Source organism: Mus musculus, chromosome 5 (assembly GCF_000001635.26).
Source record: "Mus musculus strain C57BL/6J chromosome 5, GRCm38.p6 C57BL/6J".
Taxonomy (NCBI): Eukaryota; Metazoa; Chordata; class Mammalia; order Rodentia; family Muridae; genus Mus; species Mus musculus.
Window position 1 is genome coordinate 52,371,641 of NC_000071.6, and position 24,782 is coordinate 52,396,422.

Sequence of the window (24,782 nt, forward strand, 5' to 3'; positions counted from 1 at the left end):
AACCTTGGTGAAGGTTGGGGGAGGGATGACATAGATAATATAGACTGTTAATCCCCTAGTCACGAAAGTTAACACTTAAAAAAAAATCATTTTGTGTATGTGAATGATGTGGGGGTGGGATGGGAGCATGTAGTTGCCATGGTACACGTGTGGAGGTCAGAGAAGAACTTGTGGACTCCGTTACACGGGTTCTGGGCGCTGAACTCAAGTTGCTGGCTTTGTGCAGCAAACACCTTTATCCACTGAATAATAGAGCCTGCCCTCTTTTCCTTTTTCTCCTTCTATACATCCTCCTTCTCTTCCTCCATCTCTTTCTTCTTTTGTATGAGTGTCTCTGTGTGTGTGTGGTATGTTTTGTGTGTTACATGGGCACACTCCGTCATGATCTCATGTTTGTTTTCAAGCAAGTGTGTGCGTGCATGTACACATGGACCCAAGTTCGTTGGCAGGTGACTTGTTTGACCCCTCTCCATTTTTACATATCGAAGCACGGTCTTTCACTAACTTTGGAGTTGTCTTGGCTAGTCTAGATCTCTAACTCCCGAAGACTTGTGTTATAGGAAGGCTGTCACAAGGACCAAGATTTCCCATGGATGCTGGGATCTGAATTCCACTCCCCAGCCTGCACAGCCAGCTCTTTACACGCTAAGCCGTCTCCCCGCCCCCAGGCCTTTTTATTTGAGGTAACAGTGGCACACGATTTGGTTATGCACGGCGATGAGGAACCAGTACTCTATGTACAAACGGGGAAAAGTTATCATCATCATTTTTAGAAATGCTACAGTGTACTTAAGGTGATTTAATGTTGCATGTGTACAGTGTCTACCCATGTGTGGATGTCAGAGGACAATTGGAGGTTGTCCATTATGTAGAGGCACAGTCCATTACTTTTGTTCTTTTGAGATAGGCCTTTCTCATTGGCCTGAAACTTACCAAATAACTAACCTGGTTGTCCAGTGAGCTCCAGGGACCCGCCCATCCATTTTGTCTCCACACACTGGGATTACAAGTGTGTGCCACCACACCTGGATTTTTGTGTCATTTCCCCTCCCCAACCCCCAATGCCCAGCCCCTGCCAGACCCCCACTTCCATTCTGGAGCACAAATCCAACTCCTGTTTAGCAGGCAACCCAGTATCAAAGGGGTGTCCTGAGCTCAGTTCCTTCCCCACCCCATGCATTCCGGGCCTCACACGGATTTGCCAAAGTGAAACTTCTCAGTGTTGTGTGGACTTGCCCTACACAGCCAAAGAGAACATTGTCATTTAGTGAGAGGTGTAAATTGCCGCCATGCTGAGTCATGGTGTTTTGTTTTTGTGTACCTACTCCGGAGAGACCAAGAGTTCTTACTTTCCTTGCTTTTCCCTCTAATTAGAGCCTCTCCTGAACTCCTGCCTTCTGCTCTGATCTTACTCAGCTCTCTGTTTAGTCGCCTAGGGGAAAGGACTGCATTAAAGTGTGATCTCATGGCCACCCTTTGGCTTTTAGAAAGCCTACCTGCTGCCTCCTGAGGGAGTACTCAGAATCAGGAAAGATGTTTCCAAACACATCTTCCGGAATTTTCCAGCAGAGATTTCTAAAGAGGAGGTTGGAACCCAGGCATTCTTAGGGCTACACAATGATGGCAGAAAAGCACCTGGATTTGAGTGTGTGTATTGGGGGAAGGGCTATAGAAAATCTAAGAAGGACAAAAACAAGTTGTCATTGTTAAGTGACAGGGAAGAGCCATATTAATGAGCAAGTAAAATGACCTTGTCATGCCAGATAGTGACACAGGTGCGGGTTCTCTCGGGGCAGGAGTGTAGTATGAATCCACTATGTGGAATGCCACCACCAGGGCCCTTTCTAGAACCTGGCATTGTGATGGATGATGCGAGTATGTTAGGAAGCCATGCAGGAGCTTAAACTAATTCAGTTGACTCCGGTTAGCTGAGGGAAGGAGGCTCTACCAGAGACCTTCTGGCCAGTAGGGCTCAAAGGAATGATGAAGATGGTGGCAGAGGAGGACAACAGGACTTGGGAAGGGAGAGAGCAAGGGTGAGAAAGGCCGGTTTCTCAAGCACCAATCCATTTCCACAAACACCCCGTGGACCGTTCCTACCTAGGGTTCACCGCCACAGAAAATGCAAAATGCAGATGTCAAACAAGCTCTCTTCTTTAAGGACTATCAACTTATCTCTGTAGACTGTTATCTGCATTCTGCTGACCAACTAACTACCTAACTACTAACCAGCTAACTAACTAAGGTAGAAAACTAACAGGACACCTATGGGGGAAGCAAGGGTGGAAGGAAAGAAAGCTAGGAAATGGGGCAGATGATGATCAGGGAGGAGGGAGAGGACATGGCCTTTCCCTAGCCAACAACAGTTGCTTTCCAGCTAAGACCCATCGGCAACATAATATTCTATATTATTAAGCAAGAACAGAAAAGATATGTAAGGGTCAAGACTACATAATTGCTCATTCTGCTGCCTGAGACATGATTTTGTTTTGTCCGTGTCTCTTTTAGTGTCTTATGTCCAGGGATAACCCAGAGAGTATACCTTGATGAACTTATACCCACCACAAAAATATCACTTCCTACCTAGGCATTTAGGCATAGGTGTGTAATAAATTGTGACTAACAAAGTATGGCAGAAGCCCTTTTCTTTCTTCCCCTTTGCCTCTTAAAAGATATTTATACATATGTGTGGAGAGACACTCTCTTGCCTTCAAATATATGTGATAATAGGGTGATGTCTGGAGCTGTTACAGCTAGGAACTCAACTAACCCCCAAACAAGCCAAGATGAGAGATGGATACCCAGATCCCTGGAAATTTTCTTGAAGTAGCTCCAAGATGCTCCACTTCAGACATTCTGGTCACACAACAGAATTCATTACCCTACTGTTTACATTTCCCTGAGTATGAGTGGTTGCTGGGAATACCAGGATAGATGCAGGTTCTATGGCAGAACCTAGGAGAGAATGCTGCAGCCAACTATTTAAAAAAAGACCAAGGGAAACCATAAGTAGTGACTGGACTCTCTTTAATGTCTACAGAGTAGAAGAACCATGTTGGGTAGACACAGCAGAAGTGGGGATATTGTTGTCATAGTTACATATATATAACAACATCAGCTTAATGGCTCTCTCCATCTGGATGTATACATTGAGCTCAAGCTACAGACCCCTATTATCCTGTCTCCCTAAAGCACAGACCCTGGGGCTCACTGCAGTTTCTTGCCCTACTAGACTGTGCTAGAGTTTACTATAAACCCCCTTTACCTGAAAATGATGAATGGCCACAAAGAAGTGTACCTGTTGAATGTGTGTCCAAACCAGAGCTTCTGGGAGGTGAGAGTGTTTATTTTTTCTGAGTCACATCTGGCTGGGTTTCCCTTAGCCATTCTGGTGTCCTATGCAGCAATACTGACCACAGGCACCTAAAAACTAGCTGTGGCCCCCATCCATTGAAAAAAGGCACCTTCGGGACTACTAGCCTGTGTAAACTTGCAGCCTCAGGGCCTCCTTCCCTAAAGGGTTGGCCTTCAGGGGCAGGGGACAGACTGAAATAGAGATAAACAGGACATTGGGGCTCCCGTCAGGTTTGTCCTTGTCCCGGAGAGTCCCAGGGCATAGACAGGGTTTACGATGAATGGGAATGCATTTCTCCTCTGCGTTCTTTCTAGCTGGAGTTTCTGAGATCAATTCTGGCCCCTGGAGGCCTAGATGCAAAATTCTATTGATGGAGTGAATGCTTTCGGCTTCTTCAGTGATGTAAGGAACTGGGGCAATATTAAGCTTTTCCCAAACCTCAGATAACCACACCATCCTATCCGCAGCTTTGGCTGGATAAAGATGGCTAGTATTTCTATCATCTAAAAAGCAATAATGCAAAAATCAAAGTACCACTAAAAAGTCCCCTGCTCCTGGCAGTTGTTTGTTACCCATCCCTCCAGACCTAGGGTAGAACACTGAGATCTGTACTCAGTCAGCAAACAGCCTCTCCTACCTCTAGCTTACCTTTCCCAGCCTGCTCTCGTTCCTCCTGCCTGCCACTGTGAAACACTGAGTGCCAAGCCTTTCCATTGCTGGCGGATCCTCCGAGACCACTACATGACAAAGTGCACCCATGGCCTCATGAACACATTTCATTCAATTACACCTTTCCTTCTAGCCACCTAGCTATTCCCAAGACTGAGACCCAGGGAAAAAAAACAAACCCTTGCTTTCCTAGCTTGTCCCATCATCTTGATGGACAACATTAAATGCTAATAGAAAAACATCTTCTCTCTAATAAAACAAATGCTGACAGGAGGAGGGATGCAGAAAGGCAGCCATATGGCAACCACAATTCCCGTGCCCAGCCATGTTCACAGCAGCACGTCTTCAGCAGACATAGGTGACACCGAGAAGCTCACGGGCCAGCTTTAATAAATCAGACAGGACTGGCACCATTGGGTGCTCCCAGCTCATAGCAGGATCAGAGCGTTCTCTCGTTTGCAGACAGGAAAGGTAGGTGTTTAGCGGAAAGGGGCTTGGATGTGACTGTTCCGAGGCCTCAGCCTTTCCTTTCCTCGCTCTCCCTGGTGCCATCAGTGTGTCACCCTGTCAGTCTCTCTGCCCCTCATGTATGCACAGTACTCCTTGTGTCTCCGCCCTCTGAGATGCCTCTGTTACCTCCCACACTGGATGCTTTGACCTCTGGCTGTGTGGAAGGCAAGTGGTCCTGGAAAGTTGTGGTGCATTCCTCCTGGGAGGCCAGGCTCGATGGGGGCAGCCCCGGCTCACACTTCTGTTCCTCCGTGGGAGCCTCCCTTGGGACCTCCTCCAGGTCTGCAGCCTGCTGCCCATCAGTCAGTTGAATACTCTCCCTCCCCACCGTGTTTACTTCTTCTGAAGGTGGCTGGGGTACAGGAGGATGATGAAAGTCCAAGTGCTGCTGGTTCGCGTGGCTCAGCGGGGCTGTGGAGCTGACAGCAGGCTTTCCAGCATCCTCAGGCTCTGCCAGTGCCTCAGCAGCTGCGCAGCTTTCATCTTCCTGCTTCTGAATCTCCCCTGAAAACAGGCAGGGACAGCATTAAACCGGGGCAGCACACTGGTCTCACCTTCCTCTCCTGATAACTCCCACCTAGCCACCTGCCCAAGGCCTTTAAGAACCAATGACTTAGTACTAATAGGCCTCCTGTGACCATGGAAGACTAAATCTGAGGACCAAGGTTATCCTTTGGAAGCTGAGGGCCTTTATGGATGGACAGAGTTCTGGCTGCCTTCAGAGAAGGGGGATAGCTTAGGGAGGTTTAATGTCACCCCATCTCTCAATCTCCATCAGCACCTTACTCTCTGAGGGGGATCCCCGATGTTTGCCTAGTTTCAGATATAAGGCTATTTGCAAACAGCTTCAAGCTCCCTCCCGAGGCACCAGACTCTTGGCCTTAAACCCCTCTATCAATGAGAAATTCTAGGCATACAAGAAGCAGGAGTCAGAAGACAAGGGACAGGTCCCGGGAGCTGGCCCCTTGTGCCCATTTCCCCACTCACTTGCTCTGTGATCACAGCTCATCTGGCCTCAGTTTCTCAGGTAAGTAAAAGGGAGGACTCTGATGTCCCTCTCTGACCTAATAAGTCATAGTGGGAAGTATGACTAGGGAAGAACAAACAGCTCTGAATACTAGGATATGTGCGTTCAATACTAGGCTGTGAATTTCCCACAAGACAGTGTGTTCTGAGACCCCAGGAGCAACTATGATGAAGGATATGGAAGACGCTGTGTGAGTTTAGCCTGAGCAAACGTCTTGGTGCAAACACCGAAGGTCCCGGGAATTCCTTCCTGGTACTCCTGACTATAACCACAGTAGACCAACACTACAGTCAGGCCTGCCATGGGACATGTACAGGGAGGTTCTCAAGCTGACAGCTGGCTAGTGGGGCCAGACTGTGGAAGATTGGCAGGAGGTGGGACGCATGTTCCTGTCAGTTTCCCACATCACACCTGTGGAGGGAGCCTCACTGATTCCAGATTAGCTTCGGCACCGTTCACTTTCTTTGGAAGGTCCTACTGGTCCACTCTCGGGATGACCTGCAGCCTCAGTTTCCAAGGTTGAATATACACATGGATACAAGGATACTTACATATATCCTTCCCGCCAACCAACATACCTGTGATAGGTTTACAGTCAACTTGTCTGGCTGAAGAGATATCTAGGACTTGTGGGAGAGTGATTGGAAAGGGAAGACCTGGCTAGAATGTGGGCTGGCAACTCCAATAAGAACAGAGGCAGAGGAAGGCGGCATGGTGGAGGGCTGATATCAGCTGATATCAGACGCCAGCTTCTTTTGTTTTCAAGAGTAGAATCAATACCAGCAACTCTCTCCAGCCAGGAACAGCTGAGGAGGCATCCTGCCTTCTGTCCCAAGGGCCTGGTCCTCTGCCTGTCTGCTGTTGGACTACCAGTTCCTATGGCGAAGCCACACTGATGAGCCCTTTATCGTTTATGTATGGACCTTTTCTGGGTTCAGCTCTTCTGGAAAGCAGGGCCTGACATAAGACCCCTGCAAGTCTCTGCATGAACCTGTTTCCTCCAGCTCTAGAGTGCTTTGGGCCAGCTAGGCCTTAACTGCATGCCCCTCTCTGCTAGGAGCTGCTCTGCATGTGTGACATGTTTTATCTTATTGTCCAACTTAGGTTGCTGAGGTCGGAAGCCTCAGCTGGTGTGATTAATGTCATCTGAACATTTAAGACCACTTTAAAAATAGAATTTTACTTTTTTTTTTTTTTGAGTAGAAATATAACAAAGGTGGGGAGAACGGGAGAGACCTGCCATGATGGTAACAAAATGGAGATAGTCAACGTGGAAAAAGAAAAAGGCACCTCGTGTGTGTGTGTGTGTGTGTGTGTGTGTGTGTGTGTGTGTGTGTGTGTGTGTTGGGGGTGTTAGTGGGAATTGAGCCTAGGGCCTTGCACAAGCTAGACAATCTCTCTACCACAGAGCTCCATCCTCAGCTCTTAGATTTTGGCTTACAGTTGTAGGGGTGCTAGCCCATAATAAGCTCTTTTGTTTGGCCTATTGCTATGGACTGTAAGGCCTAGGCTTATGTTTATGTGCGTTTGGTGTGCAAACCTTGGTCTTTGACTTAAAACTATTGGTTTAAATAAAATTGGCTACAGTCAGTTACTGGGAGGATTAGAGGTAGGTGGGTTTGGAGTGATCTGGTTGGGGGCAGTATGAGGGAGAGAGAGAGAGAGAGAGAGAGAGAGAGAGAGAGAGAGAGAGAGAGAGAGAGAGAGAGAGAGAGATATGGGAAGCTGCCGTGAGGGGAAAGGAGCCATAAGCACATGGGTAGGAGAAACAGAAAGTACCTGGGGCACACCACACAGCACACCGCTGGGGAGGTAGCCAGGCCTGCAGTTAGAAGAGTAGATTGGGGTGACCCCTCCCCAGCAATTGTCAAAGCCAAATAAAATAACCATAGTCTGAGTCTCACTTATTTGTAAACTAGTCAGGATAAGCCCAAATTGGTTCTACTCCACTCCCTGCTGCTTTGTGCTGGGCAGCATGTTATGTGGAAAGCACAAGGGAAACTGAGCAAGTCCACCCGGGACAGGGAAGGACGAGAAAAACAGAGGGGGATGGGGCCCCGCTAGCCTCTTCGAGAGTGTGCCCCAGCACCTGACGACCTTGCTCTAGACCCACTTTGTAATTGTTCCACCAGAAATTTTCCTTTCTTAATTTTGATTAATGACTTGGGTCTGTGTCCAACCCCTCCCTTGTGAGGTCTGTAGCATCAGATCCATATCCTCCGCTCAGTCCCTCTGTCCCCTCTGTGCCTCATGTTTCCACCAGCCATGGCCTCCTCCCTCTCTGGCTGTCTGTGGTTTCTGCATCAGCACAGTTTTCTTGTTTCAAGTCGACTTCTGGGTGCACACAGATTGATGTTTGGGGGCTTGTAACAGATGATCATCAACCTAGCACTCACACATCTGTTTTCTTATAGCTCTGGAGCCCAGAAGTCCTAAGTAGGTCTCCCTGGGCAGATGGGAGCACAGTCCCCAGATGGCACAGTCCCAAGATAACTAAGGGCACGCTCCATTCCTCATTTCTCCCAGGTTTTGGTGGCTTCTTGGCTTGTGGCAGGATTCTTCCAGTGCCCATCACCATAGCTATATCACCCTGGCTTATCTATGGAGGCCACATCCTCCCTTGCCTCCATCTTGTAAGACGATCTAGACCAAACTGTATAATCTAGGATCATCTTCTCACCTCAAGACCCATAGATGAATCCAATCTGCAAAGGTCTTTCATCATGGGAGATGTGATTAATCGGTTCCATTGGAGAACTCAGTTTAGATCTCCATAGACACATGCCCCTCCTCATTTCCTCTGATGATGATCTGGTGTCAGCCCCCTGTGGGTCACACAGTGTGGGCACCATGGGTAGTAAACACACCAGAGCCACTGGAAGGAGTCAATGGGCTTCACCTGGGAAAAGCAAGTCTTGCCTCTTGTCTGCAAACTTCTTCCATCTAGTTTTCCTGATTCGAATTTTTTTTTCACACTTAAAAGGAGCCGTTTCATTTTTCTCAGCCTTTTGTATAACCACAGAAGAACCCTGGGGACACACTCTTGACCAGTTTTTCTCCTCTCATTTTCAAGTCTGTATTCAGTTATGGATACCATGTATCACTGTTCCCTACATCCTGGAAACTGATCTTGGCACTTCTCCTTACAATGAAATACATGAATACATATATGATACAAGCGATCCTTGGATGGATGGATAGATAGATAGATAGATAGATAGATAGATAGATAGATAGATAGATAGATAGATAGATAGATAGATAGATAGATGATAACCAGAATATGCTGTGATTTGTTCAGCCAAGATAACAATGTGTACAGTTCCCAATAGGGTCATGCTCCAAGCCAAGCCAAGGGCCTCCCCACAATTTAGCCATTCTGATCCGGTCTATGGACTTGCTTAGAGCAGCAGAGTGTCAGCCCCACCCCTCAACTACTGGTCTCAGAATGTGCACTTTCATAAGGTCGCAGGGGATGGGGGTTCCCACTGTAGTGTGGGAAGCACTGTGACCTTAAAGCACACATCTTAGCACGTCTTCCTCCATGGAGAAAACTTTCAAAGGCTGCAGATTCTGGGAACAGAGCTGGAGCCTGTTCCTGCCTCCACACCCGTCTCTCTCTGTAACCCACATCCCAGCTCCTCTCCTTGCATCCCTCCATCCAGCCACTCTAGCCAGTCCTTCATGGTACCGCACCTCTTCTGGGGCCTTTGTTGATTCCCCTTCTCCCAGGAGCGCTCTTTCTCTTGTCCATTCCAAAGGGAACCTTTGAGTTGCAGCCCAGCCCCCACCTCCTTCATGAAGATTAGATCTGGCCAAAAGCCCTATTCCTAGGGGGCAGGCTTCTCACAGGGGAAGTCCGGACCCCCTGGCACTTACTACCCCACCTCCACCCCTCTCTCTTACCTCAAATTGTTACATATAACTAACTACCTTAAGTACAAAGTCTTGCCTGAATAATTTTTTAACTTCACCAGTGTTCTATGGCAGAGACTCAATAAATATCTTACTAAGTGCTTGAATATATGGGCTTATACATGTATTCATGAAAAAGTGAATCTATTAGCATACATCCTAAATATCATGCATCACTTTATGAAAGCAACTTAAATTTATAGGATTCATTTTAAGGCATATTCAGGTAACTACCCTAAAACCTCTCAAAATGGTACTTTCTGAAAGGAGATGTCTAACTCCTACAAATATTTAGCTACCTGCATCCAAGGCGGCTCAGGGAAGCAAATGCATCCATTCCCAACTAACAGATGAAAATCTCATCATGGCTACAGAGGAGCCTGAGAACCCCCGAGTCAGAACCATCCTGCTCCCAGCAGAGTGGGGAGTGTGATTCAAAAGGAGTGAATTCTGGGGTTTCCTGTGGCTGCACTTCTCACCCGTGCGAGATGAATAAACTCCTTCTGGAAATTACTCTCGTGAAATTACTTCTTCTGAGACAGTTAATAGTATATTCTGGCGCCCCTGAAAAATTAATTAACCTTCCTCAGTGCAGCCTCACCCCTAAACCATTGGCAGTGTGTTTTTACTGTGGCTCAGGTGAGACCTCTGCCACCCTCATTTACATCTAAGGGAAGCTGGGATGAATTATGCCGGGGCCTTTTGGTTGCTGCTGCTTCGCCCCGTGCTATTTCCTTCTCTGATATTCCAATCCTGTCTAGATGTGTGAATCTTGTCACCACTATCTCCTCTCCCCTCCCTCTCCCCCTCCTCTTTCTTCTCCTTCTCTTCCCCCCTCCTTTGAGGTTACCTGGGAAACATTTTTATTTTAAACGTTTGTTCATGGGATGCGGAGGACAGTCCCACTGTTATCATCATAGGCTAGACCACAACCACGGAAGGGGATGCTGGGTGTCTAAGGGCTGATGAATACCAGGACAGATGGTAGAGTCCTGAGGAATGGTGGACACTGCCTGTGATTCTGTTGCCTGCTCCCATTTGCTTTGCTGTTCCTGAGAGAGGCTGGATACTATGTCTTGGGACTAGAACAACACAGGCTAGGAAATTGGAATTATGGGTACAGCAAAGTTCACCACCCCCCTTTTCCCTGTGCTTATCTAGAAGGCAGCAAAAAAACAGCATACTTAAGTCAATTATTAATACACACAGAAAAGTTCTTAAACACGAGACAGCCGTCATGCCTTCACTAAGACCTCTGCTGCTTTGCTGTGGGAACCAGATCTCTTTGAATGCTAAGATTCTGGGGTGTTAACTCTTAAGCCAGCCTTGGGAAGCCTTACTTTTGCTTTAATTACAGACTCATAACAGTGACGTTTTTATAAAAGACTTATGAATGAGCCTGAAGTTGGAAAATATTACCGCAAATAATAGTAATTATTCTGGGCTGCTGTCACAAACAGAATTAATATCATTAATACTTATTAGTCACAAAACACACATCAATAAGGATGAGGCAAATGCTTCATGACAGAGTGGGAAAAATATTGTTTTTTTTTTTCTAAAAGATGAAGAAGAAATAGTGTTGAGCGTGTTAGTCCCCTAAATATGTGTCCCCCTCAGCTCATAGGCCCCAAGGAGACATTTGTCATCTTTTGTTGGACGTCTGTCTTGGGCTTTGTTTGTCTTCCTGCATGTGGCAGTTTTCAGTTGGAATTAATCAGGCCACAGCAGTGAGGAGGCCATTGGGACACTGACAGCCTCTCAGAGAACGCATCCTCGTTCCCACCAAGAGCTGGCTCAGGACAGGCGAGAACAATGCACATTGATGATGGGACCCTGGAAGCTATCATTTGAATCACTCGTGCTGTTCTTGTGAAGATAGAGACAGCCGGAGTCCATTTCCGTGCCACAGACCTAGGCTACCCAGAGGCTCAGCAGAGAGAGGCTTTGGCATTCCATGAGGCCATAGGCTGCCAGCATGCCATGACCACCAGCCACAATACAAGACCACACATGGTGGAGCGGAGGCCAGTATTACAAGCAGCCCAGACTGCAGGCTCCAAAGACCCAGTTTTGCTTTCTGGTCAGTGCTGATTTACCGGGGTAAGGAGCTGTATCCAGGGATTCTTCACGGGTACCCGAGAATGTTTCTGCTGAAAACCGAGAAATGTCTTCTACGTTTACCATTCTGGCACTGTGTTGAGTGATCTGAACAGTCAGTCAGAAGAGACTGGGTGAACCTTGCTGGCCCCAAATCTGGTGGACAGAACTACCGTATATCCAGATGAGTCCTACATCTTCCCACTGATGCTCCAAGCTCTAAGCTGTATGTGAGTTGGCTCATTTCACAGTACGAGTTAAATGAAAGAGATGGTCAGTCCATCTCGCTAAAAGGTCATCCAGTCATCAGAGGAGGAGGACAGACCAGTAAGTCTGACAAGCTGAGGATTCTAAGATGTGACAGCTAAGGGTAACTTGGAAGCTCTAAGCAGGGTGAAACGGGATGGCAAGGTATTTCCATGGGTTGAGCGTACAGCTGAAGGATGAAACTGGGAACAGAGCAAGGATTGGTTGGAAGTGGGGAATCCAGGAGTGGACTCTTTGATGACACAGCCAGACTGAACCACCCAGTGGAAGGTCCAAGAAACCCCACAGAAAGACTTTGGTTACAGGCCAGATGTGAAGGGGGAAGAGATACTGACAGGAGTTGAGGACTATAAGGTTCCAAGAAGCTGAAGAGAAAAAAAAAAAAAAAAAAAAAAAAAGGAAGCAGGAAGAGTTGGAGAGTTGATGATGTCATACTGAAAAATGACCCAGACTGCTGGGGAAGTTCACACCCTGAGCATTAGGAGACTGTAGCAGCAGTGTGCGCATGCATGTGTGTGGGGGGATGGGGCGCAATGGGCTATGCACAGACAGCTTGGTCTCCAGTAGAGCTTAGGTCTTGAACCCTGGTGGGACCCGGTGGGTGGTAATTTCCACCTACATGGGGCGGAAGGCGTTTGATCATGTCTCCTGGACCCCTGGCCCCTGTCGAAGTTACTGCCCCCACAGGAGAGGTCTGTGGCTACCAGTCACACAGACAATGTCCCAAACTTCTGGCATTCTGGCTAGACTCCACCTCCACAGTTACCTGACTATAGCCAGGTATGCTCCTCCCCACAGTTACCTGGCAACAGCAAGATAGCCCAGCCCACTATAAGAGGGGCTGCTTGGCCCCTTCTTGCTCTCTTTAGCCCTCACCTCTCTTATTCTCTAGCCCTCCTTCTCTTTCTCCCTTCCTCCCTCTTTCCACATGGCCATGGCCAGCCTCTCCCTCTCTCTTTCTCCCTTCTCTCCTTTCTCCCTGCCTTTCTACAATAAAGCTCTAAAACCATAGACTGTCTCTGATCATGAAGGCCCTCGGTGCTTGAATGATGGGATAGACTTTCTCCTAACGAGCTGCGTCTAATATCCCGCCAGAATGCCATCCTGTGCTCCAGCCACGGACCTGACCAAGGACTCTTGCCCACATGGGAAACATCCAGCGCAGCTTCTCCCCCTGCCCTTTCCCCCTTTCATCCCAGGGCCGAGTGCCACCCTGGGGCTGAGTGCCACCCCGGAGCCCCTATTCTGTTCTCAGCTCCTCCACCATATCCAGCGTGGGATGCCAGAGGCTGAGAACCTGGTACCTGGAGCTGCCCCTTGTCCACCACCCACCGTGTGGGGTCAGTGGCTTAACACAGCCAGATGCCCACCTGGGTTGTGTGAAAAGTCCTCTCATGTCTGCCCACCCAGAACACTGGAATTCTAGTGGGACTCAGGTTCTCTCCCACTCCCCTCTTTCCCCCATACCCATGGCCCCGCATGTGTGTGTGTGTGTAGGTATGGAGTGAGGATGTTGTCATGGAGTCTCACAGTAGCTATAGGATGAGGTCCTGCTGACACTGACATATGCTCTGTAGAGATCACAGACCAGGAAGAGGCAATAAACCTGAGATACACTTACCATCTCTGGCACTCTCCTTGTTGTCGGTGGACTGTTCCACAAACTTCAACAGTGGGGACTTTGACCTCTGTATGGTGGGGAGAGTCTGATCATTGAGCAGTATGGTGTCCTTGCCCCCTATGAGGAAGATCAGAAGGTTGGCTTGTCAAGTCACTGGTTTAGCTGGGTAACATTACAACCTGTAAGACTTAGTTTGAATTGTCAACTTGACACACTGTAGAATCACCTGGGAAGAAGGGCTACCTAGATCAGGTTGGACTCTCAGGTATTATTTAACAATACTGATTAAGGTGGAAAGACCAGCCCACTGTGGGTGGCACCATTCCCTAGGCAGGTGATAGGACTGTATAAAAGTAAAGAAAATTAGCTGAGGACAAGCATGCACATAGTCTCTCTCTGCCCTTAATTGGAAATGTGACTAGATGTTTCAAGTTCCTGCCACCTTGGCTTCCTTGCAATCTAGAATTGTAAGTTAAACACACCCTTTCTCTCCAAAGTTGCTTTGGTCAGAGTATTTTTTGTCACAGCATCAGAAACGAAACTGTCTCTTATGAGACTATGCCAGGGCCTGGCAAACACAGAAGTGGATGCTCACAGTCAGCTATTGGATGGATCACAGGGCCCCCAATGGAGGAGCTAGAGAAAGTACCCAAGGAGCTGAAGGGATCTGCAATCCTATAGGTGGAACAACAATATGTATTAACCAATACCACCTCCCCCCCCCCCCCCGGAGCTCGTGTCTCTAGCTGCATATGAATCAGAAGATGGCCTAGTCGGCCATCAGTGGAAAGAGAGGCCCATTGGTCGTGCAAACTTTATATGCCTTAGTACAGGGGAATGCCAGGGCCAAGAAGTGGGAGTAGGTGGGTGGGAGAGTGGGTGGGGGAGCATGTGGGGGACTTTTGGGATAGCATTGGAAATGTAAAAGAAATAAATACCCAATTAAAAAAAAGAAATGAAACTAAGACACTCCCATACAATGAGCTAGCTATTTGGTTGGGAAATCCCTTCAGCTGTGGTCAGTACGAGTAATGTAGTCAGCAGGTCAGTAGTGTGAGGATGGAGCAGGGCTATATCCATGCACATTCCCCTTGACTCATTTCACCACCTCAGGAGCAGCTGCCCACGGGTGCCTCCAATAAAGGGCAGGTTGTCTGGCTGAGAGGAACTGAGCATCTGGGTGGGCCAGCAGCAGCAGTAGCAGCAGCAGTAGCAGCAGCAGGGAGCTGGGGAGGGACATTAGCTGTGGTCTGGACAGAGTCATCTGCTAACTGGATGACAGCAAGAGTGTCAATTTCCCTCTCTAAGCCTCAGCTTTCTCATTATGGGTGGTTGTGAAGACAAAATGAACTGGCCAGGAGAAGATCTTGAGGTTTAAGCAATCATTCCGAAAATATCACCCCTCCCCCCTCCGCTGACATCATCGGCAAGGACTCCCACACACCTGATACTGTCCTGATTGCATCTGGTCATGTCAACTAGGCATCTCTGTCACAAGGCAGGTAGGAATCAAGTCCTCTACCTTATCCCAGCTGTATTCCCACTAGGAACATACACTCAGCATAACCTTGCTGCCTGTTGGTGTGAACGCCCCAAGGAGGGTGGAGAAGGTTGTGAGGGAACCAGAGAGCAGGGGGAAATGCACTGTTCTTCTTTTACGGAGGGCAGAGCAGGCCACACAGATGGGCAGCAGGGAAGAACAGCTTTGAAGATGGGAATGACAAACAGACACATTGGCACCAAATGCATGGACAAACAGCAATGCCACCTACAAGGTCAGGAGAGCCCATAGGCATGGTATATTGCCAACTGTTGGCTTGGAAGGCTATAGGATTTTCTGGGTGGAAACCAATGGGCCCAAAATAAGAGCTCCAGCTTGGGCTCCAGTCTGGCTTAGAGTAAAATTTTTCCAGGAGCTCTATGATTTTGTTTTCCCATTCATCAGAGCCCAGAAGGCCACTAGGGTAAAAAAAGATGTCTACACCTCCTTTGGAAAATCAGAAACCAAGTCCATTTCCTCCCTGTGTTCCTTGGTTCCTCCTGCTTTTTAGAAACTTAAGTTAGAGAGTTCTCCACACAGTAGGCACTTACTAAATGCCTGATAATGTCTATGTCGCTGACTGAAGTATCTAATGGGTCCTAGCATCTGGCATGCTTGGTGCTTGCTGCTGTCTTGGGCAAATGGCAACAGCCTTTGGGTTCTGAGGAGAAGATACTTGGAGCTGACCCTGAAGTTCTGACAGGCACTTCCACTATCTTTGATGGAATAAATCTAGAAACTTCAGAGCTACCATCTGGAAAGGTTTCCCAAAGCGCACTATAGATTTACGGTTCAGGGTGACATGGGAAGTCCCCAGAATGGCATTCACTCTTAGAGCACAAAGACACCATCTAGAAATGCCTTCATGGGTTCTTGGTGACTGACTGTAGGGACCATAACAGGCAACAGGTGCCTCATGGCAGATTCTCCATCACAGCAACGCAGTATGTCCACAAGTCAAGGTCAGGACGGTACTTCATGGCCATCTGACTATGACAGCTTGCCAGCCTCCTAGGGAGGCTCCATCCTCTCTGTACCAAAAGAGTGTTCAACCCTCTTCTGCCCTGGCGGCCAAAGAATCAGAAGCAGAGACAGGAGTGGGAACTGGCAGGGGTCAGGATAGCCTGGGGGCTCCTCTCGTGGGAATTCTTTAGGGTAGAATGTCTGCTTGACCCCACAAATCCCAGGATATCTTCCATCCTAGGAAGCCAGTTTGTGAGTGACTCCTCACAAGCACGGGACACTTCAGCGAAAACTTGAGCAGAGGGCATGTAGGGAAGACAAACAAACCAGCCTCTGTCTACGGCAGCCACAGTGGGATGAGAAGACAAGCCCCCCCCCCCAGACTTGTGCCTGGAGATGGCACCCCCACATCAGCACCATGCCTGGATCTGGTCACTCTTGCCATGTTGGAAAAACCCAAAGCCTTTCTTAGGAGGCTCTCGGTTCCACTCTCTCTCCGAAGGTGTGGAGGCAGCTGTGGCCACTGAACTGTGCTCTCATTGGATAACCCGGCCGTGTAAGCTCTCATCTGCTTTTCCCACTTAAAGGAAAGGGTACTGGGGCTTCTCACTGAGCTGGGGTTTGAGTGGCTGCGAGCTCTGCTGACTCCATATGGCACCAAAGCTCTCGTCCCTGCCTCTAAAAATGAACCAAGTACTTTCAACCCCCACATTTTCCTCCTCAGCCTGATGCCTGGAGAGAAAGAGAGAATGAAAATGGAAATCCCAAAAAGCCAGACTATCGCCTCTAGCCAGATTGTTCCCTGGCTTTTGGTATTTCTGTGGATTGTTTCTGTGCCCTCCACCCAGTGTGTGTGTGTGTGTGTGTGTGTGTGTGTGTGTGTGTGTGTGTGTGTGTTGGGGCATGGGGAGAATGTGTCAAAGAGAGAGGAGAAGGACGGGGGAGTGGGAGGGGGAGGGAATGTGTCCTAGCCCATACATGGGAGTTAGAAGACAATCTTAGATGTTGGTCCTTGCCTCCCACCTTGTTTTGAGACTGGGTGGCTTTGGCCACAGATGCACTGTGATTTCAGAATTATGCTAACATGCTAGCTTTGTATGGATTCTGGAGCTGCACACTCAAGTCTCATGCTTATGCAGCAATGTTTACCCAAGAGCCGTCTCCCAGGTCCCAGTGCTGTTGAATGTGAACATACCTGGGACAACACTCCTCACAGCTACCGATCTCGATTTGAGAATATCTGAGGGAAGGATCCCAGGAGGTGGGAGCAAAGGGATCGACCCTGGCTAGGGAGCACGGCCCGCAACTCCTAACATCTGTCTTCCTTATAGAAGACCCCCTAGCTTTGTCACTAGGAAGGCAAACCAGCTTGGAATAGTCTCAGCTATCTAGACGACTTCTTGCTCCAGCCTGTACCATTTGTCAAAAATGTTTACTCAAGAGCAAGATCACCAAGTGACCCCCAAGTCTAGCAAACACCATCAAGAACTCTGTGAAGAGGCTGGGGAATGTAACGTATTGGTAGCGGGCTTGTCTAGCAAGCCTGTGTCCCTGGGTTCAGTTCACAGCACTGATGGACAGGGAGTGATAGATAGTGGATGCCTATGAGGTTAACACTTCTGAGGTCGGTGGATGAGGATCAGAAGTTCAAGCCTATCCATAGCTACCGTAGCAAGTTCAAAGCTAGACTGGGATCCATGAGGCTCTCTCATAAAACAAAACAAAACAAAACTTGATGGTGTTGGTCAGAAGTGAGGGGGGGGGGGCAGGAAGCAGAGACACAAGAAGCCTTCTGCCCTGCAGACTCTTAGACAGCCCACTACAGTGTGGAAGAGGTTTTTCCACCCTCAGGACCCCTCCTCTCTGGTCTGGCATCCAGTCTCCACGTATATCATTTGCCTGTGTATCTTGGCTCAGAACTTCAGTCATCCGGCACCCATAGAAGATAGCTTGTGAAACTTAAAATGTATGACCTTATGCGTCATCTAACTCCCTCCCTGTTTCCTGTGCTAAAATAAGCATATCAGATTAGATTAGGGAAAATGAAAGTGTTCTTCCACATCAGCTCTGACTAGAAGCTGGCCAATATGGAAGACTGATGCCGCATCAGCCGGGGACAATGCTGTGATAGATTATTGTGGTGGTTTGCATATGCTTGACCCAGGAAGCGGCACTATTTGGAGGTGTGGCCTTGTTGGGGTAGGTGTGGTCTTGTTAGAAAAAAATGTGTCCCTGTGAGTGTGGGCTTTAAGACCCTCATCCTAGCTGCCTGAAAGCAGTCTTCTCCTGCTTGCCTTCGGAACAAGATGTTGGGCTCTCAGTTCCTCCTGTGCCGTGCTTGCCTGGATGTTGTCATGTTCCCACCTTGATGATAATGGACTGAACCTCCAAACCTGTAAGCCAGCCCGAATTAAATGTCCTTGTTAAGATTTGCCTCGGTCATGGTATCTGTTCACAGCAGTAAAGCCCTAACTAAAACAATTAGCAATGTCTGTCATGGGTGTGAGAATGATTGTACCTAATGCACACCAAGTATTTGTCACCCTGAATCTTCTTGCTTTTAACTGCTCTTCACAGAGGGGCATCAGATGACTCTTCACATCATCTCACTAGTCTTTCTCTCTTGAGCACTCAGCCAACACTAAGCGTGGAATCCTTTCTGTTTTCCTCATCACTGCCTGATGGAGATTCATTTTGCTTCCGTGGATAGACTAGAGATTTGAGGGGAACAGGGGCCAGGTTGCCTGGCATGGCACTGTATTCACAGAGCTGAAGCTCAATCTGGATGCCAGCCCATGGATGGACCAGTCCATGGATGGGTTGACTTTCTGGAGAGGACACTTCCCTTTGAGATGCTTGTAAATAAGACAGTTCTCCCAAACTCCTGGGACTCAGAAACTTCGACTGTGATTCAGCTGCTGCTTGGGGAGTCGATGAGAACGAAGAGACGGGGGAGGCAGAGGAGGTGTGGGGAGGAGAGAACACGTTGCTTTTCGCTCTGCCCTCCAGTATGGAGACACACAAAAGCAGGAGTCAGGCAGCCAAAATGTGATTCACACAGGAAGAAATACCCCACTCCCTGTCCTTACTCTCCAGGACTGCAGACTCCCTAACACAAGGCTATCTCCACACATCCTTCATGTGTGCTCCAAAGTGAGGCTGTATCCAAGGGGGGAAAGTACCTCTCCCTCCCCCTCCCTCTTCCTTTTCTGTGCCCCCTTTATATCTGTGTGGTAGCCAGAGACTGGAACCCCTATGCCTACAGCCTAAAACCTGCTGAGGCTGGTCCTTCAAGCTAACTGTACTCACTAATGGTTGCTTTGCACTAATTGAATCCCCTATTTCAATAAGTTATTCTACCTAGAATATTCACTAAAAGGTGGATAACAAATTTCTACCTTCTACCATTTATACACATGGAGGACAGCATGCAACCCCATATTAGCTACAAGAAACCCTGAATATTTCAAAATGAACATACTCCCGAATCCGACTGAAACATTGTAGCTCAGGCCTTCGGCAGCAAAAGGAAGGGGAAAAGACTCATTATTGTAGAACAGCCATTGAAATCCCACCTGAACAAACAAACACCAGACACAGGAAATTCCCAGCATTGATTCACGCATTCAACATCCATCTTTTTACATAAACCACACAAACGAAACAGTAAGAAAATTCACCAAGTCATTTTTGAGAGGGGAGAAAAAAAATCAAAGCTTTGGTACATGTACAAAAACAGCAATTTGACTGCACAAATAAATGACAAATTTGTCTGTCTGTGTTGAAATTCAATGCAGTAAAAGAAAGGCCTTTACAGAAGATGCAGTTTGAACATCATCAAAAGCGCCTGGTGCAAAGTGGACCATTCAAACCCCCAGGACGGCACTCGCCACTAATTAGTTCTGTGAGGTCTTTTGACATCCAGTTCAAGAAATCGCTGCAAAAAATTCCAATTTATGAAACACACTTGCAGGCAACCTAAGGCAGCTATTCAGATTTCCACTGAGGAAAACGTCATGTTGTCCACCTCCTCTCCTGTGGCAATTTTCATTTCTCATCCCTCGTACAGGAACGCAGCCCACGGGAGCCGCGCGGAGAGGAGACCGCTTTGCGCTGAAAGGGTAAGACACTAAAAATACCCGGACAATGTTCCTTCCAGGGAACCAGGAGGCGGCAGAAAATGATAAATATAAGTTTCCAAACAGCGTAAAGAGGAAAGTGAAGAACTGACGGGGTCTCCTGAGAGGGGTATTTTACTGGGATAAGCGGGATAAGTATAGCTCATTAGAGAGAAGCACTACGGCTCCTCACACATTGGACAAATGTGGGGAGAAAAATCTCCTCAAGAAATTTTTGTTTTCAAGCTCCATAAAACTGTTGGGAGGGGCTAGGCAGGGGAAGGTCGTTGTGAAGTGCATCTGGATTGGAGGAACGGTTGGCTCTTCATTTTTAGTACTGGTGATTAAACTGAACAAATCTTTGTGCGGTTTTACATTCCACTTTAGGACTGATGATTAAATTGCACAAATCTTTGTAAGATCTTATATTCGTTTTTAGGGTCGGTGATTAAATTGAACAAATCTTTGTATATTCTCCCATTCGTTTTAGGAGGGAAGGTTACATGGAACAAATCTTTATAAGATGACTACTGATAAGAAATGAAACAACTCACGGGCATTCCAAAGGTTAACACACAGAGACACAAAGACACACACACACACACACACACACACACACATACACACACACACACACACACACACACACACACACACACACACACACACACTAACAGTTTGAGACATTAGGCTACCTGAACTTCAGTGCCCCACTGATGAGAATTTGAAAATACATGGTATATTTCTGACTTTGTTCCTTTCTTGGTCTTGCCATGGGATAGGTTTCTCACTTGGAAACACTTATGAGCTGTTTCTCAGCAGCCTCCAATTCAAAGGGCCTCAAACAGGCAGAATTTTCTTGGCAAGTTATACAAGAAAGTTCTTTTAAAAGGTGAACAAAATCCTAAACTAGACGAAAGCCACTGCTCAGAAGTTTCTGCTTACCTGGAAGACTCCACAAGCCAGAAACTTCCAGAGTTCTTAGTTTCTTCTCCAGCTCTGCCACTCGATTCCCTAGGATCCTAGAAAAGGTACGAAAATAATAAGAGGAGATGACGTCACTTGTCAGTGCTTGCACCAAGGTGGTGGGTAATAGGAAAGTCAATAGACTTAGGATCTAAAAAGGGCACGCAGGTACACATGTGCACACAACACACACTTCATGGGAAGTCCATGTGGAAATAGAAAGTACCACAAAGCACGCACGCACACATTATTCAGTTGCGTTCTGTTCTGCAAGGCAATTCCCTGGAGGTTAAACAATTTTTCCACCACTGCCCAAAACATCATAAGGAATTTCCATTCGAGAACTGCTCACTGCTAAAGATGCCAATTGATTCTGAATGCCCTTAGGAGCATCAGATCGTCTTTGAGAGCATGTTTGATTTTTGGAACCAATAGGTAAGATATAGATAGACACACTTGGAAATGTTTCTTCTGAGGCAATGAAATAATAAGATCAGCGTTCACAGCCCCACACTAGGTCTTACTGATGTGCATGCCCTGGATATCAAGAACAATGCCTGGCACAGTGTAGGTGACCGATAAGTATGTGTACTTAAACATGTGCTTTTTCTTTCTTCATAATCTGTAATCATCTATGGAAAAGGTAAAGAATAAGAATTTCACAAGCGTTTTCTTCCCCCCCTAACATAACTAATTATTTGGGAATTTTGTACAGTGCACGTCATCACACATGCTTTTCATTTTCTCCCAGTGGGACTGTGTCATAGTTCTGCAGGTAAAGGCATTTGATGGCAAGCTCAGCAACCCAAGTTCGATTCTCAGCACCCACGTGGTGGAAGGAGAGAACTGACTCTGGCAAGACTTCCTCTGACCTTTATACAGCATTCTGACTCGCTGAGATATCTAAGTTCTGAAACACACACTGGAAAAGATCAGACTGTGTGCGTGGAAGGCAGGCTTTGTACACATGCATAGGTAAACATCTGCTCCTTTGCTCCAGACTTTAAACATAGTGGAGAAGTGATTGACAGCCATCCAAAACCTTGCTTTCCAGTGGTCTGGAAATGGAAACCAGCCTTTATTTTTATTTGGGAGATTTTCTTGGCACTGCTGTGCTGAAAGAGACATGAAAATCTCCTTAATAGCAAATTCTCCATTCCTTTCAGTGGGATAAATTAGAGCAGCAGAATTATTCTCCTACGTCTCTTTCTATTCCAGAGATAGCTGCACACACCCACATATATTCAGGGCCATGAATATGCATATATAGATGCACATATATACAGTTCAGTTCATCCTGATTTTACCTGAATCGACCTGCAGTATCTTAATCATCCCTTGGAGTTCACAGGGAAACTCTGCCGTTGCTCCCCATGGTTTGGTTCATCTAGTTACTAGAGCTCATCTTTCCCTCATTTCCGTAGGTCTCACAGTCTGCAGGGTGCTCACTAACTACTTCAGATCTCGCTCCATCTCTTGGGTCTGTTTTGCTTTCACACCCGTGACCCTTCCATAGACACCACTGTTAACCAGCCTTTCAGTATTTTGCCCAGGCCTTCTGATGCCAGCTCCCTTCCTCACAGCTGATGGGTCTGACGTGTAGTCACCACTGGGCTCAAGCTCATGAGGTCAGATTACATGTCTGCAGCTGCCTCTTAGGACCACCTTCCACATTCTACTTGCAGGGATCCTGTTTGAGTTCATCTGTAGAAGCTCTGTTCATTGCTCTGATACCAGCACCTGATGCAGGGCTGGAGGTAATAAAGGGATCCAGAAGTTGCAGGTGTGGCAAGAGCAGTGACAGAACCATCAATAATAGTGTCTGGACTGTGGTGGACACAAACGACAACTGATTTTCCCTGAGTCCTCAGTATGAGGCACCAGAGATGCTAAACATTCACCCAATACAGAAGTTGGTTAGCTTGGCCGAAACTACATACAGGGTCTGTATGTGATGAGTCTGGATCTGATCCCAAGCCTGTCTCGGCCTCTGAACTTCATGTTCTTAACACATCCCCCCTTGGTGGCACTTTAAATTAACCCTCTTTACCTTCTTTCTCATATGTACAATAAGTGCCCCTTAAAAACTGTGCTCATCGAAATACAGATATAGGCATAGGTGAGATCAAAAATACAACCCAAGATGGTTTTCCCAGAATCGTAACATATACCCCCTTAGTGGCACTTTAAGACAAACCCTCTTAGATCTTTTTTCATGAGCATAACAAGTACAGGATCCTTAAAACTGTACTCATAGAAATATAGATATAGCCATAGGTGATGGGGAAAATTCAACCCAAGTTGCTTTGCATGACTGGAAGGGATTTCCTGCCTGCCTCACGAAGAGACTTGGGCAGGGGTTATGGGAGCTGGTGTAAGAGGCTGTGACAGTCACTGTGGCTGGCAGCTCTCAGGATGGAGAGAGAGAGAAGAACAAATCTAGCTCAAGAAGTTTGAGCAATTCGCACCCAGTTCCTGGGACCCACCTCTGTGCTACAGGTTGAAGGGGAAATTGAAAGGACAAGCCCCTTTCCCTATTCCTAGAGAACAATAATCTACTGGTGGACACACAAGCATGATGTGATAGGAAAGCCAAGGACAGCTGATATGTATGCAGCGTTTGTCCCAAGCCAGGTGTTATGCCCCTGAACAATACATACGGTGCCTGGCATTTTGTTTTGCTTTTTGTGTGTGTGTGTTTTTCTTTTCAGCACCTGACTAGGCAGTCCTTGATTTGTAGATGAGGAACTTGAAGCTCACAGAGGGCAATGCCTCACTCAGGCTCACACAGCTGGCAATCAGGCAAAAACTAAGCCTAAAAACACCTAAGTCTAATAAAAGCTGAGAGCAAAATTGACAAGCAACGAGAAACGCATAACCAGAGAGGCTGGTGGGCCCTCTGATGAAGACGGAGCTTGTGGCCAAGCTGAGAACAGTCTGACTTTTAATCACAGGTTCTGGGGAGCTATTGAGGTGTTATTGAGGTGGAGTAGAGGCAGAAAAACCACTTAATGGGCAATCCTCCGGGAAGATGAAGATGTGCCCAACAGTCCAGTTGGGGATGGAGGGAAGCCAAAGAAACAGGACCACAATGAGGAAATGGGAGAGTTGAGGCTGCATGATAGACATGTGGACACAGGGCATCTCAAGGAAGAGATGAGCATCTAAGCAGGGGTAAAGGACATCTACTTGCCAACAGAGTGAGGTAAGAAAGGGCTGGGATGAGGAAAGGAGCAGGGACAAGATAGAGCCTGGGAGGCACAGGGAGAGAAGTGCTGATGGGAAGGGTCCACATCTTCCAGGAAGTGGTCATAGATGGAAGTGCATGGGAGGTGTGACCTACCCCAGGTGGGGGTGTCAGAGGATAAAGGGAACCCAAGTTCCCAAGTGAGAAGCTAAGGCACATTAGCATGTAGGAAGGGAGATGGGTCTGCAGGGAAGACAGCCATTCGGAGGGCAGCAGCTGCAGGCACACCTAGGCTCAGAGAGGAGGCCCCTTTGGTTGGGTAGGATGGTGGATCTGGTTTGTTTGTTTGCATGTCTGTTCGTTGTTGGCTTGTATGTAAGGTAATTACAGGTTGTTTTAGAATAGTAGAGATTTCAGTATGTGTCCTCCCTTCATGTGCCCCTTAGTCGAAGAAAATCCTCCAGATGTCCGGCCTCCTTACTGACTTTGCATCAAGGCTTCTAATGACATTACTTGGCCTAAGGTTAGAAATCAGCAAAAGATA

General features: G+C 47.4%; 1 protein-coding gene across 2 annotated transcripts in view; it reads right to left on the reverse strand.

The window, feature by feature from the left end:
* Positions 1 to 3,010: 3,010 nt before the first annotated feature.
* Ccdc149 (coiled-coil domain containing 149) overlaps positions 3,011 to 24,782 on the reverse strand; it is a 96,928-nt gene continuing 75,156 nt past the window's right edge. The window contains exons 10-13 of one of the 2 annotated variants that reach the window (NM_001379231.1): positions 21,031 to 21,107; positions 19,449 to 19,481; positions 13,465 to 13,581; positions 3,011 to 5,038 (exon numbers count right to left, since the gene is read on the reverse strand). In NM_001379231.1, coding sequence (NP_001366160.1) covers positions 4,608 to 5,038; positions 13,465 to 13,581; positions 19,449 to 19,481; positions 21,031 to 21,107 — 658 coding nt within the window. In that variant the 3' untranslated portion in view covers positions 3,011 to 4,607. The remainder of the gene's footprint in view (positions 5,039 to 13,464; positions 13,582 to 19,448; positions 19,482 to 21,030; positions 21,108 to 24,782) is intronic. The other variant, NM_001256059.1, reaches the window with a different exon arrangement.